The 24513-nt window shown below is 35.6% G+C and overlaps 1 protein-coding gene across 2 annotated transcripts in view; it reads right to left on the reverse strand.

Moving 5' to 3' along the window:
- Positions 1-18660, reverse strand: part of LOC121969790 (uncharacterized protein YnbD-like) — a 73391-nt gene extending 54731 nt beyond the window's left edge. The window contains exons 1-2 of one of the 2 annotated variants that reach the window (XM_042520038.1): positions 18284-18658; positions 7422-7994 (exon numbers count right to left, since the gene is read on the reverse strand). In XM_042520038.1, coding sequence (XP_042375972.1) covers positions 7422-7959 — 538 coding nt within the window. In that variant the 5' untranslated portion in view covers positions 7960-7994; positions 18284-18658. Of the gene's footprint in view, positions 1-7421; positions 7995-18283 lie in introns of both variants that reach the window. The other variant, XM_042520039.1, reaches the window with a different exon arrangement.
- Between the last annotated feature and the right edge of the window lie 5853 nt (positions 18661-24513).

The following is a 24513-nucleotide window of genomic DNA, read 5'->3' on the forward strand; positions in this document are numbered from 1 at the left end:
GCAACTAGCATCATATGTGATCATCTCGCCTTCCTCGGTACCTGCATCTAAAAACTCACCAATACTTGATCATTCCATCTCCACCACTAAACATGTGTTCTTGTTTTGTTGTCAATCATAGAAGAAAGGAAAAATCGCAAATCAAGATAAGTTTTTCAACCGCCTTCTATCCCTTCACATAAATCATGTGTCGACACAATTGTCTCCAATTGGATTTGCAAAAGCCATGAAATTTTCACCAAATGGAAGGAAAATTTCATAATTCAGCTCTTGTATTCATTCCAAAGATCTTTAAGATTAGGAAATCCCATTACATGAATTGAAAGGGAACATTGGTGATATCTTAGTTGATTGTCTACTCACACCCTTTAAAGACAAAACTATTCTCATATGGAAAGTAGGTTACCTTCATCCACAAATTATTTGCACTTTGATATCTGGTTTGATTCTTTCTCTCCTTATTCTTTCCTTACAAACAAAAAGTTAACTTTTTTTTCTTGTTCTTTTTCTTTTTCTTTTTCTTTTTCTTTGTTTGTATACTATATCTTATTCCTAATTTATCCTCTCTTTAATTTTGTACCCTCTAAATCTTATTTTCCTTTACCCTATTTCTTCTAGTCTATTTTTGTCTATATCTTGTTATTATCATTTCCTTGTGTTATCAGTCCTCTATGTGTAAAAAATATTTTAAAAGGTAAAAAAAAACACTAAAAGTATGAAATTTCATCTTCATCCTCAACTTGAGAAATACCCTTGACAACACAAATCTTTTCCTTACCAACAAACGATATATCTTTTCTACCCATCAAACTTAACAATGATAATTATTTACATAAGAAACACAATTTCTTTCATTGTTTTATGTCCATGATAACTTCTTTAAATTTATATTCTCTTCTATATGCTCTTTTATCTTCTTTACCTCAATCCCATTTATTTTTTTTTCTTTTTTGTTGTTGTTCTTTTTTTCTCTAACTCATTCTCTGTTTTTGATTTCCCAATTATTAATGTTCATCTTTTTATTCTCTCTCCCCACCACTTTCATTTTTTAAAAATTTTTCTCTTTTATTCTCACTAATTATATGCCTTAGTCCTTTTTCCTCTTCTTCTATTCTCTTTTTTTTTCCTTCTTTTCCTTGTGACACCTTCAATCAAAACTCTAAACTAAAAATCTCATAATTCATCTTCTTTTCTCTTCTTCTTCTCTCCTCATCATCACACATCTTTTCCTCCACCACATTCTCTATATATCTATTATCATCTCCACCTTCCACCATTTTGTTCTACCACCATCATTAATTCCCTATTCTCACCCATTTGGATTGTTTCCTTTTATTAACTCAAATAAACAAAACAAACCAAAACAAAAAAAAGAGAGTATTTCTCACACTAGCTTAGTTGTATTTTTCCCTTTTGCTCGATCATCATTGTTGTTTTTTTTATTTTACTATACTTTATAGTTGTATTTTCTTAACCGGTTTTCATAATTTGATTCCTTTACCTGCCTTCATTCTTGGATTTTTTTGCTTTTTATAACGCCCAAAATCCATTAACCCGAACCCCTTGCACGCAAACTGATAGATGATTAAATTGTTTTAACTAGACGGTCATAACAATCAAAAATGATATATTTGAACATTAAATGCTAAACGGTATTATATAGTTATTTTAATTTAGAAATATTGGTTTTATTTAATGGTAAAAATTTTCAGAATGTATACGAGGGGATTTATTTTAAGGGGATGGACCCATTAGGTTGGGTTTAATGGGCTAAGCATCATCTACTATATAAATTAAATCCTAAAGAGTGAGCAGGAGGGAGAAATCTCGAACAAGGCTAGGGAGGAGGCAGTGGCGACGGCTGTGAGGAGGGTTGGGAGAGAGGAATCAAGTGGTTTCGAGACTTCTTGAAGAAGAACGAGACCAAAGGGCCTCCCCATCATTGCTCTTCGTCATCGCCCGCGCTAACACCAAGCCTTCGAGCACAAAGACACCTCTTAAATCCTTTTCTTTCTATGCCTTTAAATCTGCATACGCAGAATATGAATTGGTTTGCATGGGAAATCCTGAAGTTTAGTTCAGTTAACTTCCTACCACTTTCACTATGTTCTTTCGAAGATGTGTGCATGGTGGAGGTGTTAAATTCTGTTGGAGGATGTCACTGCCAATTGGGGTTGCTGCTGGTCACCTAGAGGACCCAAAGGGGATTCCTTACAGGGTGGGCGGGGTCAAGAATAGAGAGGAGGGTGTTGGCCACAAGAAGGGCCTAGCGCATGGCTGGGTTCTGGACTAGGGCTAAGTGCAGTAGGTTTCGAGGGGGTTAGAGGGCCATAAGCAGCAGATTTTGATGAATACATGGGTTTATATGTAGCAAGTTTTGAAGGGGGATTTGAGGGCTATAAGAAGCATATTTTTTATGAATATCTTGTTGGACCCCGTGATTATTTTGATGTGATCAACCAAGTTAGGTTAAGTCCTATTTGGTTTTAATCCTTGTGTCTAAGTGTACAGGAAGTTGAGCAGAAGACGCAGCTAGCGAGAAGGATGGCACAGGAAGGGAGTCAACGGGCTCGGTACATCCGAGGGACGAAAGGGCTGCGGAACAGTACACTAGTGGACAAGAAAAATGTACGCGACGTTCGAGGGACGAGAAGCCGGAGCGGAAATCTGCTCAAGGAGAAGGCCGGAAATTGGGTTCGGGTGAGCCCTATTTCGGTTGGCCGTAATCACCCAGGCGATCGGAGCAGCAAGAGAGCGAAAGGAGCTGAGCAAACTTGTTGGAGGCGCCCTCAACAGAGGTTAAAGGCGCCTCTGAGGCGCTCCATACGCCTCCGCCATCTTCAGGCGAAAGGCGCACTCCATAAGCATGGAGGGCACCCTCCATAAGCAAGGGAGGCGCCCTCCATGCCTATGGAGGGCACCCTCGACCTGGCGAAAGTAGTCGTTGATAGCGGATAAAGCTTTATCCGCTGTTGCCTTACTGGAGGTGCCCTCCATCCACCTTGGAGGTGCCCTCAAGCTACGGATAGGATTTCCAGGAGCTATAAAAAGGCCCCTGGAGTTAGGAAATAGAACAACAACTGCTGTAATCAATTTCCTAGTCTTTTCTAAGCTTTTCATAGATTGTAAGAGGCTTCTGTGCCTACACGAAGGAGAAATTTCTAGTGGAGCTTTGCAACTGCCTTGGATTAACAACCACCTAAGTTGTAACCAAGTTAAACCTATTAGCCTCTTTTAATTGTATTAGTTGTTCATTTGAGTTTATAATTATTGTGATAGTGCTACTAATCTTAATTGGAAAAACAGAGAAAGGTTGTGTTTTTTACAGACGTTGCGCCCTCTTACCGGCCCCGCTGCGCCAACATATCTAGGGTTATATGCAGCAAGTTTTGAGGGGGATTTGAGGGCTACAAGTAGCATATTTTTTAGGTTATTTTGGGTGATTTGTTGCAGGGTTTGAGAGTTGTTGAAGGGTGTGCGTGTGTGTAGTAGATTTAAGGGCTATAAGCAACAAATTTTTTATGAATATCTAGGGTTATATGCAGCAGATTTCAAGGAGGGGGGATTTGAGGGCTACGAGCAGCATATTTTTGAGGGTTATTTGGGGTGATTTGTTGTAGGGTTTGAGAGTTGTTGAAGGGTGTGCGTATGTAGTAGATTTTGACGAATGTTTAGGCACCTTATGCTCGAGGAGTATGAATATTTATTTAGCTTTATGTGGTCCATAATATTCATGTTTATTGAGCTTCATGTAGTTAATGATATGCATGTTTATATGAGCCTTGTGTAGATTAATGATATACATGTTTATTTAGCTTTACGTAATTAATTATATTCATGTTTATGGAGCTTTGTGTGGTTAATGAAATGTATGTTTATTTGAGTCTTATGTAGACTAATGATATGCATGTTTATTTAGCTTTACGTAGTTAATGATATTCATGTTTACGGAGTATTGTGTGGTTAATGAAATGCATGTTTATTTGAACCTTATGTAGACTAATGATATACATGTTTATTTAAGCTTTACGTAGTTAATGATATTCATGTTTATGGAGCTTTGTGTGGTTAATGAAATGCATGTTTATTTGAGCCTTATATAGACTAATGATATGCATGTTTATTTAAGCTTTACGTAGTTAATGATATTCATGTTTATGGAGCTTTGTGTAGTTAATGATATACATGTTTATTTGAGTCTTATTTAGATTAATGGTATGAATGTTTATTTAGCATTATGTAGTTAATGATATTCACGTTTATTGAGCTTCATTTAGTTAATGATATGCATGTTTATTTAAACCTCATATAGATTGATGGTAGGAATATTTATTTAGCATTATGTAGTTAATGATATTCATGTTTATTGAGCTTCATGTAGTTGATGATATGCATGTTATTTGAGCCCTGTGTAGATTAATGATATAAATGTTTAATTAGGCTTTATGTAGTCTAACAAGATAAACAAAGGTCATGATGCATGTTTGCCTTAACGGAAATGATGTAAAAAAAATGACAATAATGATGATAATTAATGCAATAATCTGTGAGAGCTAAGGCTCCCGCGGGACCCAGAAGGACCCCCAATACCAGATTCCCATATTTGGTCATGGCCTAGTGATGAGAGTTGCTGACACCCCGCCGTCTGGTACCATGGTTATACAGATCGATCAATTGAACAAAGGATAAAAGGTATATGATGCATCTCGACCCAAGAATGATATATGATAAATGCGAAAGGATAATACTATATAATATGATGATTTTAAAGGATACATGAAATGTTGTGTGGCACTCATAGTTTAACGTTTTATGGTAGATGTCTATATTCCCGCATATTTGTCTCTTTGACAATAAATTTCAAGTAAAGGTAGATTTAATGATGTATGCGACTGTTTATGTAATTCTTGCTATTATGGTTTGGAGGTGCTGAGTTAGACTCACTAGGTTTGGTTTGTGGCTGGGGAAGAAATTGATGACGTTGGAGGCTCGGATCATTGACTAGACTCGGCTGGACAGTACACTCTCGAGGACTTTACAATTCTGCAAAAAGCAATATTTATGATTTAGAGAAAATAAATAGTATTGAATTCAGATTTCCAGGATGTTTGACTAGTTTAGAAACTTTCCTTTCTTTTGGTACTCGTAATGGGTTTGAATGTAGGGGCGTGGTTTATTAATTGCAGTCAATTTTTCTTATTTCATTGGAATGTTATATGATGTATGGAGTGTCATTTCATTTTTTTTCTCAGCCTTCGTACTCATTTTTCATTTACCCGCTTTTATAGTTGGATTTTTATCTGATTTAATAGTTGAATGTTTTTTTCCTTTCACCAGCATTCACAGTTGACTTTTCCCCTTTTGCTTAGCCTTCATTGCCAATGAAGCTTAATGTCAAGAATGCATTTTTACATCAAAAACTAGAAGAAAAGATTTATATAGAAGCCCTACTAGGATTAAAAAAAATTAGAAGCTCATAATGTATGAAAACTTCATATAAAATTAGGGAATCACCACGAACATGAATTGTGAGATGTATGTTTGTCATGGAGTATAGAAAAATCTAAGGGAAACACACATTGTTAATTAAACACTATTCTTCTTCAGGGGAAGTCGCAATACTCTCAATATATGTTGATGATATATCAATGCAAGAAAATGATGTGGCTCACTCTAAACAAGGCATCTTTATCTCCCAACATAAATATGTTAGTGTCCTTAAACAGATAGGCAAGATAGCTCACTCTAAGCAAGACATCTTTATCTCCCAATCAAGGTTTAAAATGTCGTGTCATGTAACCCGATAAGGGAGAAATATTTCGTTCTGCCCACCGACCAAAACCGGTATCAGCACGCCTGAGGTACCACGACAGTGGAGAAGTCACACACTCATCGCACACGCCTCGCGACTGCTGTAAAGGCCTTGTAATGGTTGCGCAATGGCCTCGCGCCCGCCGCAAATGCCACACGCGGGCCTCTGGCCATGCAAAACATGGCGCGGAGGAGGACAAAGAAGGCTGAACAATAAATTTAGTTTTTAATTTAAAAAAAATTAAATTAATAATTTCAGTCAACTCCTAACTATAGTTCGAATAATTTAAATAGTCTTAATTAAACCCTAATAAAACTATTTCATTAATTTATATATATATATATATATATATATATATATATATATATATATATATTAAAAAATATTTAGATTAATTGTTTATTTTTAGTTTATATATTTTATATTTAAAAAAATATCAAAACTATATCGGTACAATACGATACGGTATCGAAAGCGTATCATTCTAGTCCAGGATCAAAACTTTGACACGAGTCGAGATTTTAAACCTTACTTGGAATGGTAGAGAAAGATGTCATAGGAGATAAGGAAATGTATCAATGGTTGCACCAAGTATTATATTATTTTAAAGGAACAACAAGAAAGGCTTTTCTATACAACAGACATGAAGGAGTAAGATATAACATTTGGTAGTGTGGTTTAATACAAAGGCAAAATTGTGAGCAATGGCTCAAGGTGTGTGCAAATTATTTTGCTTAGAAGACTTGAAAATCTAAGTAAGATGACCCAATGAAAGTTTATTGAGATAATAAATCTGTGATTCACATAACTCACAATTTAGTACAGCATAATCAAACAAAACATATTGAAATTGATTGTCACTTCATCAAGGAGAATAGAGAATAGACCTTTTACATATCTACACATGGACAACTTGAAGATATAGTTACTAAAGGGTTAAGTAGATTAGTGTTTTAAAGTAATATATCTAAGCAAGGAATGATAAATATCTATTTACTAGCTAGAGGGGAGTATGAAAAACATATTTTATAAAACCATATATAGGCTGAAACATTTCATAAATTATGAGATATACAAGAGTAATAGGTTCCATTTATTTTTCTAAAATAAGTTTGTTTAGAAAAGTATATTATTTTATGGCAATAAGTCATCTTGTCATTCTATATAAAGGGGTTAAGATCCCATGTATTAGACAAGTTTTCAACTAATATAATTTTCAACAAGTTTATAAAGGCATTCAATTATATTGAACTCTACAAATGCTTCCAGATGGTTGTGACTAGTTTAGGAGGCCATGAAACTTAAGGCTTTGATTTAAAGGAATTTGTGAAACTTACCTAATATTATACATTAGATAATATATGCACACACATACTTAACTGCTTTCATTTCTCAATGCAAAACATTCCAAGGAAAACTCACCTAATGCCTGCCCAGTACATTTTCATGTATTAGGCTGAATCCTATCATATTGTTTCTCTTGATGAACGAATTTCCATGCTACAAACTAGCGCACTCTATGTTCAACTAAAGCATTATTAGATAGATTTCCTACCTGAAAGAAATCAGCATTGCCAAATAATTAAATGAAAAGGATGCAATAACTGACCATTTGCACAATGGATGTAGACTGGTTTCTTTTCAGATCTCTTTTGGCATCCCCAACGGACAGCACATTCAATTTGTGTTGGATCAGGAGACCTTGAATCCCACAAAGGGATGCAAAGATAAGATTCTGCAGGAACAAAATAGGTCCTCGGTAATTCACATGTGCAGTCGATAACCACGGGGTCACCCGGAGGCAAACGACTCAATGAAGTAGGCCACCCTCCAAGATAGAGTCCCTCAACAATTTCATCATACAATGACTCCCTCCTCTTCATCCTTTTGAAAACAGTATATACTCGAACTGTCAATAGATATGGGGCAAAAAGAAACTTTGACCAAAGAGGGAAACTCCCATGGGAGCTCTTTCCAAGGATTAAAGGCAAATTTACAGCCGGATGAGATGCAATGGAGACTGTGTACCCAACCACAGCACTTAGTAGAAGTGGCACTGCTGTGTAAGTTCTGCCGGATTTCTTGAGGTAGACAGATGTAGAGAGGAGAATTGTTGACACACATCCCATAACCTTCGATATTCCCATTTTCTTTATTGAGCAACAACCTTTGGTATTTTTACCTAAATAAAAGCAAGTGTGTGTAATTAAGTAAAAGCAATCGCATGGAATCAAGAAAGATATCTTTTTACTCATAAAAATAATAGGAAATGAAAATTATGACAGAAAATCCCCATCGATAAGTTTGCTAAGGAATTTCTCTACATTACAGCAAGTAGAGATGCAGAAAATATTACAAGACAAAAGCTCAGTTATAAAGAACATATTCGATCACAAAAACCAAAAAATTGTGGTAATTTTTGAAAACAAAAGCCTCAAAAGGATTTTTGAAACAGGAAAAAGAAAAAGAGAGTTCATGAAGCACATGGAAAACTTGCACGTGATTTGTCTCACATTAGGGAGATTACGTGATTTGCCACAAATTAAGTGAGATTATAATATTTAAATATGGATGCACTAATAAAGTTGTTCCACATATAATGGAGTCATGTGCATCACACACGACAGATACACACATAGCGCTCACAGTTATACATGGTAAAGGCCTACGTGGTGCACATGTGACGCAATATAGCTTCATTGGCATACTCTTCACTTTGTATCTCTGCAAGTCAGGTTGAAGCACACATCTAATTTATTTCCACAAACATTGACCTTCATCTAGAATGCCATGTAGAATAATCAGTTGGCCAATCGTTTGTACACGCTAATGGTCTAGTTTCGGCCCAATTGATCTCAATGAATCAATTCTTGATCTAGTGTAATTTGGATATCCAAGTAATCCAAGTTGTCAAGATCAAAATAAAAGGGTGCAGCCAAAGATATATAGTCCCACAAAAGAGTTTGAATGAGTCTATTTAGAAACTAGACTGGGTTATGTAGATTTCAATCAAATTAAATTGATTCACAACAAGCAACAATCTTCTGCTTCACCTCTAGTGGTCCTCTCCTTCCTTGCAGAGTTGCAGATGAAGCTTTGCCCAGTAGATTTGCGCATTCCAATGGCTGGATTTTAGTGATCTTATTTCTTCTCCATGTTGACTATGAGCTCATACTCAATAGTACAAGCCATAGAGGGTCGAGTGAAGAATCTAGTCCTATCCTAGAGGTTGGGGTGAGCATCTATAACTCCAAACCAATAAACCAAATGAATCATTCAGTTTTTTAATTTGGTTTTTGTTGGAAAATTAGGAGATCCTAATTGCATAAAATTAGAAAATAATTTTTGGAAATCAGGAAATAATCTTTGAGATAATGATTGCATAGAATCAAGAAAGAATCTTGGGAAATCATGAAATAATTGATTTTAGCAATTTTCATTTCTTATGTTTCCTTTCTTTTATTTGTTCCTATTTCAACACTTTGTATCTTCTATTTATTGATGTAATGTCTAGTTAAGAATGAAGAATAACAATTTCTCTTTTCTAATTTTTTTCTTCAATCTTCCCGGTTTTCTTCATGGTATCAGAGCCCTAGGTTCCATCTAGGGTTTATTTTTTTTCATGGCAAATCAACATTCATGGAAGACTGCCTTAATCGGCACCACGAGTAGAGATTTGATGGTGTTTGGAGAAGAAACGATTGTCAACTCAAATTTAAATCCACTAGTATCTTTCAATGGTTCAACAGAGATATTCTCTAATTCACTCCAAGTTAATATTCAACATCTTAACGGGAACAACTACATAGAATGGTCACAAACTGTGCGCCTGGTTTTTGAAGGGAAAGGTAAACTTGAATATGTTACGGGAGAAGTGATAAAACCAACTGATGGAGACTCTAGATTTAAAGGCTGGAAATCTTAAAATTCACTCCTTATTGCATGGTTAGTCAATTCTATAAAGCCCCCTATCGGAAAGTCATTTATGTTCCTACCTACAGCCAAAGAGATGTGGGAGGCAGCTAGAGACACTTATTCAGATTTGGAGAGCTCTTTGCAAATTTTTAGCCTAAAATCAAGGCTATGGCAAGCAAAGTAAGGGGAACGTGATGTGACTTCTTACTATAATGAATTCATGACATTGTGGCAAGAACTAGATCTATGCTATGATAATATTTAGAATTGTGTTGATGATAGTGTTCGTTTTATGAAACCGCAAGAGAATGATCAGGTGTTTATTTTCTTGGCGGGACTAAAAAAAGATCTAGATGAAGTAAGGGGTCAAATCTTGGGAAAGACAACTCTACCAACGATCCGTGTAGTTATTTCAAAAGTCCGAAGAGAAAAAGCTCGACAAATGGTTATGCTTAACAAATCTACCTTAGTCTCTACTAATTCAAGTTTGGAAAGCTCTGCCCTTGTTACTAAAGGTTTTCAAGAGGACGATGGCAAAAGTTTTGGAAAACCATGGTGCGACCATTGTAAACACCCATGGCACATACGAGAAACATGCTAGAAAATCCATGGGAAGCCCAAAAATTGGAAGAAAAGAACTGATGGTGAAGGTCGTGCACTACAAACTATTATCTCCTCGAGTCTTAGAAAAACCATTCTTGTTCAATTGCTCAAAAAGGTAATTGCATGACAACAACCTTCCTTAGTGTTAATTCTAATTGTGTCTGGATCATTGACTCAGGTGCAACTAATCATATGATAGGAATGTCAAACCTTCTCTCTTCATATAGACCTTGTGCAGGTAACCAAAAAATTAAGATTGCAGATAACTCTCTTTTAGCCATTGAAGGAAATAGTTCTATTGTAGTATCGCCTATGTTCACTCTAAATAATGTTCTTCATGTTCCAAAGTTGTCTTGTAACCTTTTATCTATCAGTAAATTGGTTCATGATCAAAATTATCAAGCTAATTTCTTTTCATCTCACTATGTATTCCAGGATTTGACCTCAAGGAGGATGATTGATAGAGTACTAAACAGAGTGGAGGACTTTACTTCCTTGAAGATGGATCTGAATCAAGAAAACAATCTCAACCAAGAGGTTCCTGCTTTAAATCTATTTCTATTTTGAATAGTAATATTATGTTATGGCATTTTAGATTAGGGCATCCTAGTTTTCTATATTTAAACTACTTGTTACTTAAATTGTTTCACAATAAAGATTCATCATTGTTTCATTGTGAACTATGTAAGATTGTAAAACACCAACGCACATTCTTCCCTTCATAGCCATACAAGCCATCAAAACCATTTACCATAATTCACAGTCATGTTTGGAGTCCTAATAAGATAAGCACCCCCTCTAATAAGAAATGGTTTATCACATTTACTAATGATCATACTCCGACTTTGCTCGGTGTATTTATTAAAGGAAAAACTAGAAGTTGAACAAGTCTTTAAAAAAAATTTCAATCTGCAAACTCAATTTCAAACTAACATATAGATTTTTAAAAGTGATAATGGGAAGAAGTATTTTAACATGATCTTAGGAAATTTTTTCCTTGAAAAGGGAATAGTTCATCACAGTTTGTGTATAAATACATCTCAACAAAATGGTATTACTGAAAGAAAAAATAAACACCTCTTGGAGATAACCCGATCATTACTTTTTTCAACCAAAGTATCAAAATATTTGTAAGGTGAAACTATTTTAACTGCTACATATTTAATTAATAGAAAGTCATCTAAAGTTCTATAATTTAAGACTCCATTCAATACATTTACAACATGTTTTCCTACTATTCGTCTTTTAACTAATTTACCATTAAAAATATTTGGTTGCACAACTTTTGTTCACAAACATAGGATAACCAGAAAACTTGAGCCAAGGGCAAGAAAATGTGTCTTCGTGGGTTACTCCCCTACGCAAAAAGGTTATAAGTGTTATGATCCGATATAAAAAAAAATTGTGACAATGGATGTCACATTTTTTGAAACACAACCTTTTTTAAGGACATTCACTTTCAGGGGGAGAGTTCAAGGGAAGATTCATTTACTAGCTTTAATGATATAGTTTTGTCAAATGATATGTTTAAATTTGAATCTACTACCTCTGCACAAATAACAAATGGTGAAGAATCATTCTTTGAAACTCCTCTCATAATGAGCGATGTTTCTACTAAATCCAGGCCTACATTTGATAATAAAAAAAATCAATAAAACAAAATTGTGAAAAACCTAGTACAATTCCACAACATGTGGAACTGCCACATCAGCGGCCCCCTAGAGCCAACCCCATGGATATGGATGGAGGTAAATACAGGTACACAGCTGAAAGCGCATGGTCAGGACGCTAACCCTAGGTAATGACACGCTGAGGACCGAGCCCTGGACCTCTCGGCCATGAAACCATGCGCCCCCAGCTGTGCTATGCCTTGGGGCCTAGTACAATGCCACAACATGATATGATAGGTAATAGATTCAAGGAAGGAGAACAAACTTGTAAGAGAATCGTCTACTTGAGAAAGAAATCATCAGAAAGGAAAAGATGAACCATCTCTACAGCATAGCCGTGATTCCGAGCCATGATTCTGAGCCAAGGAAGAATCTGCATCCTAGTACTGATAATTCTCTTCCAAAGTCTGATAGTCAATTTGAGTCTAACATCAATAGCTCTTAAAAAAGGTGATAGATCTTGTACCAAACATCCTACATCTAAGTTTGTGTCATATTCCAATTTGTCTTCATCTCTTGTCACTTTTTGTTCTCAATTATCCTGTATAGACATTCCTAAAAATGTACAAGAAGCCCTACAAGTTCCAAAGTGGAAGGAAGTTGTGCTTAAGGAGATGAGAGCTCTTGAAAAGAATAATACTTAGAAGATTGTCACACTACCAACAGAGAAAAGAACTGCGAGATGTAAGTGAGTTTTCACTATGAAGTATAACTTCGATAGATCAGTGGAGAGCTATAAGGCTAGATTGGTGGCCAAAGGGTTCACTCGGTTTAAAATTTCGACCCATGCCGACGTTTCGGTCCTGGACCGGAACGATACAGTTTCAGTATCATCTACCGTATCGTGTCGTGCCGATATAGTTTCGATATTTTTTAAATATAAAATATATTAATTAAAAACTAAAATATTTAACATAAATATTTTAAAAATAAACAAGATAAAAAATAATCTTTTAAAAAAAGAAAAGATATGAAAATAGATAAATAAATAAATAAATATTTTATTATAATTTTTAAATTAAAATAAATGAAATATAAAATTAATTAGATAATTTCATTAGGGTTTAATAAAGTCTCTTTAGATTATCTCCACCATAGCTAGGAGTTGATTAAAATAATTAACATTAGTTTAATTAAAAAAATCTGAAATCCGACACCACTCGCGAGCCTGCACGACTTCGGTGTTGTCGCAGGGTTGCGCGACCAGCCATGGCCGCGGGGATTGCATGACTCCTTCGGTGCGACCACATTGGTCGTGTAACCCCTCTGCTGTGATCGCAGGGTCGCACGATGTCTCCACGGCGGCAACAGAAGGGTTATGCGACCTCTCCGCTACTGTTGCAGGGTCGAGCGACCCCTCTGCTGTGACCACGCAACACATCGCACCTGTCGTGGGTCTGGTGTCGAGGTCGTGCCGGTGCCGGTCGTTGAGTGGAACGAGACGTTTCGCCCGTTTCGACCGTTTCGGCACGGCACTTTAAACCATGGTTCACTGAAACCTAGGGTGTTGATTACTCTAAGACATTTGCTCTTGTTGCAAAACTAAATACGGTGAGAGTAGTTTTATCTATTGCTGCTAATCTAGACTAGTCTTTGATGCAATTAGATATAAAAAAATGTCTTCCTCAATGGTGATTTAGAAGAGGTGTACATGGATAGTCGACCAGGCTTTGAGGAGAAATTCGGCTCAAAGGTGTGTAAATTAAGAAAGTTTTTATACGGTCTCAAGCAGTCTCCGAGAGCTTGGTTTGTGAAATTTACTTAATCAATCAAGAAGCAAGGATACACTCAAGGACAAACAAATCATACATTGTTCTTAAAATTTTCCACCGAAGGAAAGATTTCTATACTGATACTGTATGCAGATGATATTATTCTCACAGACAATGATGTGATTGAAGTGGAAAGACTGAAGAAAAGCTTAGCAGTTGAATTTGAGATTAAGGATTTGGGAACATTAAGGTATTTCCTTAATATGGAAGTCACTCGCTCTAGAGAAGATATTGTTGTCTCTCAATGGAAGTAAATCCTTGATCTCTTGGAGGAAACAGGAATGAGCAGTTAAAGACTCGCAGAGACTCCCATGGATCCTAATATAAAACTCTAGGAAAAAGGAAGTGTTCCTGTTGATACCATTAGATACCAAAGGTTAGTTGGGAAACTAATTTACCGATCTCATACTCGGCCAGACATTGTTTTTCAATCAGCATTGTAAGTCAGTTCATGCATGCACCATTTAAAGAACATCTTAAGACTGTTTATATAATTCTTTGATATTTGAACACTACTCCCGGAAAAAGTCTAATTTTCATAAAAGTTAATCAAAGGAGTGTTGATGTATTTACTGATGTAGATAGGGCAGGGTCGGTTAATGATAGAAGATCCACTTCAGGATACTGCACCTTTGTATGGGGAAACCTAGTAACATGGAGAAGTAAGAAACAAAGTGTTGTACTCAGAAGTAGTGAAGAAGTTGAGTTTAGAGCAATGGTTTAGTGAGTTTGTGAGGTGTTGGGGATATACAAAATCCTTAAAGAGCTCAAGAAACCTATAGAACTTCCATTGAAGTTATACTGTGATAATAAGGCCGCAATAAGCATTGCTCATAATCCAATCCAACATAATAGAACGAAACTCATTGAGATTGATCAACATTTTATAAAGGAGAAAATTGAAGCGAGAACCATTTGTACCTTCTAACCAACAAATAGCTAACATCTTGACGAAGGGACTTGCAAGTGTCAACTTTGAACAGTTAATAAGCAAGTTGGACATGATTGATATTTATGCACCAACTTGAGGGGGAGTGTTGGAAAATTAGAAGATCTTGATTGCATAAAATCAGGAACTAATATTTGGAAATCATGAAATAATCTTTGGGATAATGATTGCATAGAATTAGGAAAGAATCTTGGAAAATTAGGAAATAATTGATTATAGTAATTTCCATGTCTTATGTTCCTTTCTTTTATTTGTTCCTATTTTAGTACTTTGTATCTTCTATTTATTGATGTAATGTCTAGTTGAAAATGAAGAATAGCAATTCCTCTTCTTCTAGTTTTTTTTTCCATTTAATCTTCCCGGTTTTCTTCAATTTTGTTCTATATACTAGTAAAATTATTAGTTTCAATTTGTTTTTGTTTTCAACTAGCACAAATTGTTATAATCAACTTGATCAATCAGTATAGCTTTTATAATGTGTATATATATATATAAATAAATTAGTATGATCATTAATATGATTTCAAATTGTTATTTGCTTTTTTATATTCCAAATCCTTAAAAAATCTTAAATTATAACAGTTTTTAGTATTAATCCCAATAGGCTTGGTGCTCAAAATTAGTTTTTGCTTCATTTATATTTATTATTTACTTAATGGTTTGAAAATAGACAAAAATGAAACTAAATCAAAGATTTTGGTTTCGTTTCAAACCGAGTCAAAATGGTTTTAATTCAGTTTGAAATTTAAAAAAAAAACAAATGGTTTGGTTTGGGGACAAGATCATAGCATGTGCGAGCTAGTAGTACTCTTCATGGTTTTAGCTTTATCATAATATGTTTATACCTTAATGATATGTTTACTAATGCTAATGTTAAAAATTTAAGAAAACTAAATTATCTTTTCCATTAGCTTTGAAAAGAAACATTTAAGAGAAGATAGTGTCAGATTTGGCATTAGGAGAAAATAGTAATATAATGTAGACTAAATGTTACACTCCGCCAAGGACATGCTTTAGAATCTTCATTTCTTTAACTGCACACCAATGAGTAGTTTGACAAATCCAGCAATTAAGCTACTTCATAATAGTGGAGTGGAATCAAAAGATGAGCATTCAAAGGTGTTTAGTTATTTGATGCCATGACATGAACTCCATCGAATATCATGTTTACAGTAGACCGTTTAATAAATATACTAGAAATTTTGAACAAGTTCATTGAAATGCTATTAAAATAATGAAATCTCTAAAGAGGGAATTGGACTATAAGATGTTATGGTGAGGTTTCAAAAGCATTATAAGGTTACTCGAATGCAAGTTAAATAACCAATCTAGAGGATCATGGGTGAATTTTCAACCTTGATAAGGGAGTTGTTTTGGTGCTTGAAAAAGTAGATATGTGTCATTGATTTGGCAATGATTATGGATGGCAATGGGGCAGGGCAGGGCAAGGCGGGGTGGGGCGGGGGGTTTGCCCTCCCCATCCCCGCCCCGAACCTGCCCCAATCCCTGCCCCCATCTAATTGAGGAATCTCCATCCCCGCCCCCATCCCCGCTTCAAATAGTCATTGACCCCAAGTCAATGGGCATTTGAAGTGGGGATGGGGATTTAATTCCCGCGGGATCGGGGATAGGATTTTCCTGAATAGAAATCATAAGCTTTTCCTATATTGGGGAAGGTTCAAGGATGGGGATAGCATTCTCATACCCGCCCCAAACCCAAACCTATACCCAAAAATTTCCCTGAACCCGAACCCATACTTGAAATGTCTCCCCGAACCCGCCCCCGTTTTGGGTTTTCTCCACGGGACCCCAAACCCATGGGAAAAATTGCCATCCCTAGCCATGATATTGATGTTTATGGCATTATTAGCAAATGAAAGGAAACAGAATGACTAAGAGGTCTACAATTGGATATTCCAATTTACCCTAGTCTTATATAACATATCTACATTTTGATAGCTTACCTATATTATCTACAACTTATTTCAATGTATATAATGGTAAGTCTAAGAATATTAGACTAAGACACCGCAATGTGAGAAATCTAAACTAGGATAATATAATTATCATTGATTTTGTTAGGTTGGGCTAAAATTTGATGGATCCACTAATAAAAGGTCTTACAATAAATGAAACCCAAATGACTTGTGTTAGGATAGTGATGAAGCTCACTGATTAAATTTGTCAAACAAAGAAATCAACTTATAAAAACTTCATATCTTATAAGTTCAGTAAGTGGAAATAAATCAAAAGAGTGAACACAAACATTGAAAAAATATCATCCAAACTAACTTGCTTGGGTATTGTAGGATAAAGAAAGATCAAGTCGTTGTTCACAATGAAATTCAAACAAAATGTCAAGTATAAATATCTACAGGGATAGTTTTGGTATAGCTATATGAACGTAGAAGTGCATCCACTTCAAAGATTAAAAGGCTTGATCTTAATCAATCATGAAAGGATGGTGACACATAGTCAATGGCATTTTAGGTGTCTAATTTAGAGCGTCACACTTTGTGTAAGTTCTCAAGTTAGCCAGAAAGAGTAACTAGTTCAAGACTTGTGCACAATGCAATTCATCTAACTTTATGCTAGCTAGCTGTAACATATATTCAAGTTGCAAGGCATTTGTGCCTGCACAAATAATAAAGAAGTCCAACAAATGTCTAACAACAAATTTTAAAATATATATGTATATGTATATGTAGATTTAGAAAAATGTCCAGGAATCATTAGAGTTTTTTGAATTAAAAGATTTTTAAGGCATGGAGAAGGAAGAAGGGAAAAAAAATGGTCTAAGAGTTGTTTATATACGATTTTTTTTGTCATAATTAAATTGCTATATTTTAAATTTTTTTGACGACTAGTTGAATTGTACCGAATAACAAATTAGATTTTGGTCGTCAAGTTGAAGTTGAATTGCATTTAAAAGGCATGGTGTTTAGAGTTATATGTGTTTAAACTGGGAGCAATTTGGATTTGTTTGGGCCAGTTTAGAGTTGAAGCAAATTTTTAAATGGGGATAATCTAGTTTAGTCATGTTGAGACAAAATAGGGGAATTTTTAAGGAATTGAGGGTTATATTTATTGGTGCAATCATGCTATATGTGTTTGAGTTCGAATAATTGAATAATACTTGGGGAGAAAAAGGCACTGAGGAGATTGTTGGTACAATCACACTCAAGTGCTTGAGTCCGACTTAGTAGTTTTGATGTTTAGACAAAGGTTTAAGTTAAACTCAAATAATCATTTCGATCTGCCAAAAATTAATTTTAAAAAATGATTGGTACTACCATTCAAATGGATGAATTAGTTAGCAGACAACACCAGCTACTTCGTTTTGACAAAAACAATCCAAGTTCAAAGGGTAGATTAAATCATTACAGTCTTAATGCATTCTTGTTTTCATCCCATATATTTTGATCTAACAACAGAATACGCCGAATGACAAGATCAGGCTGCTTATTTACACACCGACAAAATGAAAACTTGAATCAGTCAAAACAACAGAATGCGCCGAATCTCAAAATCTAGCTGCTTATTTTTTGAACTTGTAGCGTACCTGAAAAAGCAGTGGACAATCACGTCGACGATTGAGCCGGAGTAGTTCACTTGGCGAAATGGGAAGAAAAAAAAACGAGCGATTGAATGGCTAAAAGCAATTTACGAAGAGGAAGAGGAAGAGGAAGAGGAAGTTGAAGAGGAGGAGGTGAAGAGTAAGCCGTGGATCCCTGTGTAAGTGCCGACAGGCGTGGATCGCCGTCCGCAGCACCGGTCCACCGCGAGCTCCCCTCGTATGCTGTCGGATGCCCAGAAACGGTGGGCGTACAAGTGGTTGCCTTGCCCTGAAGGCACTTGGATTCTTCTCCTTTTTTTTTTTTTTTTTTTTTTTCTATTTTCACGATGAAGGCAAAGATATGCTTGGCCTGGCTCCATTTGTTGGATTATCATCAGCATTTCAAACATCCTTCAAATAATAACAATTTAAAGCGAACTGCACAGGGGCAGTGATGGATAGGACGCATTCTTTAATTTCGTTAAATTATTTTTTTTTAATAGACCAATTATTTAAGAATGTTTTGACTGATCCGGCTATTCATCGGGAGTATTATTTAATTTATCCTAATAATGGATCAACCTACATGAACTAGGAAAGTAGATGGACTAATGCCAAAGAGGAAGAAATCGCCCTTCAGGATATGGTGTAGCGATATGGCACTTGGTGGATACTTAAGAGTACCACAATTTGATTCTCGGCTAAAGCATACATATACTCTATTTGAAAGAAAAATGGTGGGAAATAGCATAAAATTTGATTACCTAAATTGAACGAGGTGGCTCAGAGCAATCGTATTTGCGGCCCACGATTCTAGTACCCAGGTGGAGTATTACGGCCTACGATGATGGATTGATTGTGGAGATCGATTATCGGTCGTTTTTAACTTGAGCACTTTTCGGATTTATTTTGATGGTCGATAGTAAATTTTCATGGAACTAAATCGGTCACTTTCAAAATTAATCGGTTCAAAGAATAGAAAATAAAAAAGATTTTAAAAAAAAATTGAAAGGGAGTGACTCAAGAGAAGAGGAGAGGAGGGGGAAAGAAATTCCCATGGCCACAATCAAAAATATAGCTAATAACGAATTAGTCGACAATAATTGAACTATAACTTTGTGACTGTCACACCATCCTTATGGCTATTGTAGCCTTGTGGTCATGAGCGGAGCTTACCTAAACCTAGTGTGGCCAGTTGCCCACATCGGCCAGACAAAATTTCAAGTTCAAATCTTAACTGGTTGTCAAGGAATTCTCACTCCTTATGAACCTTGACCAAGCTTCTTTGATTCCATGATAACTATCTATTCCTAGTACAAAGCCTAATTAAGTTCATCATTTGAGAGGGAAGCGATGTTTCAATGTCATTGATTCTCTTCTATATTGTGTGCTATGGAGCAAATGTGCCCAGTGGTTAGCATCAAATTATCACTTAGATATCTACGATTTGATCATCAACTATGATGCATGTGTAAAGATTTTTCCTCCAAATGAGATATGTAACCACAAGATGTTGGACTACTGAGCCGTCTACCGTGAACACTTCCTAATTTATCCTAACATTCGTGGGGCAGGTCAGTCGCCCGAAGTTCTGTGTTATTCAATTCAATATTTTTTCTATGGAACAAATGTGCAGATGTTGTCCTCCCAAAATGGTTGACTGTCGAGGAGTCCACTATCCTATTTCAATTTTCCTATCGTAATCTTTTTTCTTTTGTTTCTTTTTAGATTTTTTTTGTTTGAATTTGTTTTCCAGTTCAGAGGACACAAACGGAGCCAAGTTGAAGACATTCAGCATAAAAATAAAATAAAAATCCTTCCTCTGTGTAGACTAAAACTTGAACTAAGGTTATTTTTTTTCCTTTTTTTTTTTTTTAGTGTTGTTATTAAGATTTTGAACCAATAGTATGTGATGCTTTAGATTTTTTTTTTTTCATTACTACTTACTTGAGGAATGAAAAGATGATTTATTTCGTGTCATTGATTCGTGGTTTTAGAATTTGGAGTGTTTAAGTTTGGATTGTTAGTTCTTTTTTTATTTATTTTTATTAGGAAATGACTATATCTAGGGGCGGATCTAAGAGAGGGCGGCATTGGTAGTCGCCTCCCCCCAGCCCACGGTGCAATCCGTAGTATTATGGGGTTCCATTGGTGAAGATGGAGGATACCGTCCCTTGTTCCGTGTAAAAGTTTGTTGCACTCAGCTCAAATCGTGATCATCCCTTCATGCTTAAATTCTTGTATCAACCACTGACTATATCTACAATGCATAGATTTTTTAAAAGAAAAAGACGCAGACCAAAAGAATAAAATATGAGATATGTTAGAGTTGAAGAATTTAATTTTTCACAATTATCGACAGATTCTGGACTAATGACTCCAATTTATGTTTATAATACAAACATTAGGGAAAATTTAGAGTAAGACAATTTAGACGGTTTATTCCTTCATGATTTAAGGAATTCAGTAATTGATTGAAATATAGTATTAAAAAAGATATCATGTATTATTGGTATTACTATCTGTTCAAGACAACTAAGGGAAGATAAATAGGAGAGTTTTTGTTAGCGAAGGATTCACAGGATTCACAAATTGAAAAGATAGGTTAAATATTCATGTTGGCTAGCATGACAGTAAATATCATAAAACTCAAATGAATTGTGAAGTTTTGATGAATCAAGATGAGCACATTCAATCAATTTTGTACAAACAGTATAAACAAATGCAGAATATTATCGTATCCGTCTCAATGCTTTGATTGATTTTATCAAATTTTTGTTGCAACAATATTGGAATTCATTTCGAGGTCAATGATAATCTTATTGTCTATAAGAGAACAATATATTTTTAATAGTTGATAAAGAAGTACAAAAGTTTCAAAATATGAAGACTAAAAAAATATTTGTAAGATAATTATTTTGTGATGTTTTATGATTATAAAATTTTATATTTGTTTGCCTAGACTAAATCAAAATCTTATCTCTGCCCCTGCTTATGGTGATGGTACAACTTTGTGACGAGGTCTTGACCTCGCGACGAGTCCACGATTTCAAATTTGTAGTTGACTATCGTGATCGCGAATTCACATCCTCACGACAATGCTACATGCGAGTTCATCATTTTCATAGTCAAAAGGGTGAACAATCTATCGACTATTATACAATCCATCTCTTTGTTTCTTCCCCACCTTGAAGTAAATAAGGCATAAGAGATGTTTATTATAAAGTGAAAAGGCTTCTAGATATATGAATAGAGAAAATTATACCAGCCCTTTTTCACTGACAATAATTTTCTATTGCATCAGATACTGGAATATGTAGGTAATATTTTCAAAAAAATCAACAAAGCCTTCAATGCATCCTCATGTGGTAAAAGACAATTCGTTCGGCCCCAACGCCCCTGTTAACCCATCCCTAGGATAACACGGAGGAGGTAAATCACGGGTGACTACTAGCCATTAGTGCAAGTGGCCAAGACATGGGGGAGGACATGCTTGGACTTACCGAGTTTCGATCCCAAGACTTCATGTGGCAACACCTCATACCTCAACCACTGCACCATCCCGAGGGGACTCTTAAATGCATCCTCATGATATTTAGTGAAAAATATTTAGGTGAATTTATTCTTTAATATTAGATACATCAATACCAAGTATTTTTCTAGATACTATTTAAATAACTCATCATTGTTTTAATAATTCAGATCTCAATTTTGTTCAACTAATCTATATGTAAATAGCTTTTTTCCTAATTCACCTACTAGATAAATCTTGAACATAACATAAATAACAACACACCTAGAACCCCCCCCCCAAACTTACGCTTCAATTAAACAATAGCAATGTTATGTTTCTGGTTTCAAATTTTAGATTACTCTAAACCTTCTATGGATGAAGTTTTCTTCTTTCTATATCTCACCAGTGAGTCGCACCTATTAGAGTACCTCAAGAACGTTTGTGTTCACTTCTTAACTCTTATCCCGACTTTTTCAGGTCTTACGGTCATCAATTTTGTTTGCCTTACTTAGCCCGCATAAGTTTTTTAGAGTACAATAGAAGTGAACAGTTCTATCTTCTTTCTTAGCTAGTTACTGAGATATACTTCGAAAAGGACTAAGGATTCTTGATATAGAAAGTAAAAAAGAAATAGAGCCCCAATGGCTTAGAAAAGTTTATTTAAGCAGTCATACAAACTAAGTACAGGTTGTTTTATATAACATAAAACATTTATAGAAAAGACTAAAAGAAAACTTACAAACCGTAGGTTTATACAAACTGCTTACAAACTTAGGGAGAAGAAGAAGAGAAGAAGAAAGATGGTGTAGGAAGCTCTTGTAGGAAAGAGACTCAAAGGAGAGAAGATAAGAGAGAATCTTGTTATTACTATCTGATGTCATGGCTGATGTTTCTATAGAAGTAGTGTTGTCTAGTGTTGTTTGACATCATCATTGACATTTCTGTAGAAGTAGTGCATCACTATTTATGTTATAGTTCTATCATATTAATTAAGTTTGCTTCTTCAATTGATCCCACGGATGGTGGTAAGGCGGACATAGATGTCGTTAAAGAGGGAGTTTTATTTTTGTTTTGTTTTTCAAACCATGTTGTATTTTCCTTCTGGTAGAAGTGATAGAGGTTTGAATGCAGGATGGAGTAGGAGAATAGGAAGAATTCCGAGAGAATAGGAAGAATTCCGTTCTGATGTTTTTTGGTCAATAGTTTTTTTTAGTAAAAGTTTCTCTGGCCAAAGTATATTCTAAGGAGTTCTAGTAAGGATCACAAATCCAAGAACTTCCTTGGATAGAAGACCTCCAATGTTTAAGTTGTTCTTCAATTGGTTTAGCAGAAGTTCATTCTTTATCAAGGTGAGAAGGATATTCCTCAAAAGGAAGAAGTTGCACATTAATTCCTTGTACGTCTAATTTTATAACATGCTTGGTTTGTTTAATTCACAAGTGTATCCACTCTGGAGGAGAACTGTTAAAAGTACATAAGATAAAAATTTCTTTTTCTTCTAGTATATGTTGTATAGTTTTTCCAACTTTATAAAGAAAAAGTTATATTGAGTTCAAGTCATTAACCTAAAGTTATTGTAGAAGACCAAAGTCCATTAAGGTGAAAGGAGTAATAAGTCTTCCTCTATAATCTTTATGTTCAAATTTTTCACAGTGGATGTTGGTTTTTCTAAAAGAATATTGTAACGACCCGACTCTTTGGCCTCTTGGGCGGCCCTTGTGGCGGCCCAACTGGCGGCCCTTATGTCGTCGGCCCATTTGGCGACCTCTCATGTCGTCGACCGACGACCCTTTGGTCGTGCCGTTACTCACTAGGACTTTCCACCCCTGGCTAGTGGATTTTTGCCTCCCCCAGGATTCGAACTCTAAACCTCCAGGCTTAAGTACTAGAGTTTATGAATCCTGGTAACCAAGTGAGATAAATTGTCACGCCCCGAAGGAGTCCCTGTCCGAAGAAATTTCGGCAACATCTCCCTTGTACGGCGGACAATCTGAAACTTTCTACATATCCACATACCTCAGCCACATGCGGCTGGAATAATAACAGTAAATAAAATACAACACAAACATTCCACGCAGTATATATAACAAGTAAACGGAAGAATAATATTCTGACTCGAAATCAACCCTATTCCACTACACTCGTAAAGTTCAAATCCGATTTACTCACCTCTTCTGCCGTCCAGGCAGGCATATAGTAAAACATATCGAAATAAAATCCATCGACACATAAAATTCACACCAGATCCATAGTATCAAAACTCCATAATATCAAAAACAGAATAAGTCTGAACATAGACTAATAAAGAAGAAAACCAAAAGATTACTAAGCCCTCATGGTCAGCAGGGGACTAGCGACTGAAACTCTCTCCTGACAGCATCAACCTGGAAAAATAACAACAATGGAGGCGGGGTGAGTCCAACACTCAGCAGGTACAACTGATATGCAAAGTAAGGAAATAACACCTAGCACTAATCATGCGTACAGTCTCCTGATAAAAATAAAGGTAAATGCAAACCGAAGTAAACAGGAGAGAAACTGTACTAACCAGGACCTGGGTATAAAGACAAACAGTCCGAAAGGTATAGAAGACCTGTATGCATGTCAAACATAGGTATCCAAACAATATGCAGCATATAAATGCAGCAAACACAAACACAAGCAATAAATGCATCATGCATATGATGCCAATGTCATGGTCACCCCTGACGCCAGTCAGCCA

Source organism: Zingiber officinale, chromosome 4A, assembly GCF_018446385.1.
Source record: "Zingiber officinale cultivar Zhangliang chromosome 4A, Zo_v1.1, whole genome shotgun sequence".
Classification (NCBI taxonomy): Eukaryota; Viridiplantae; Streptophyta; class Magnoliopsida; order Zingiberales; family Zingiberaceae; genus Zingiber; species Zingiber officinale.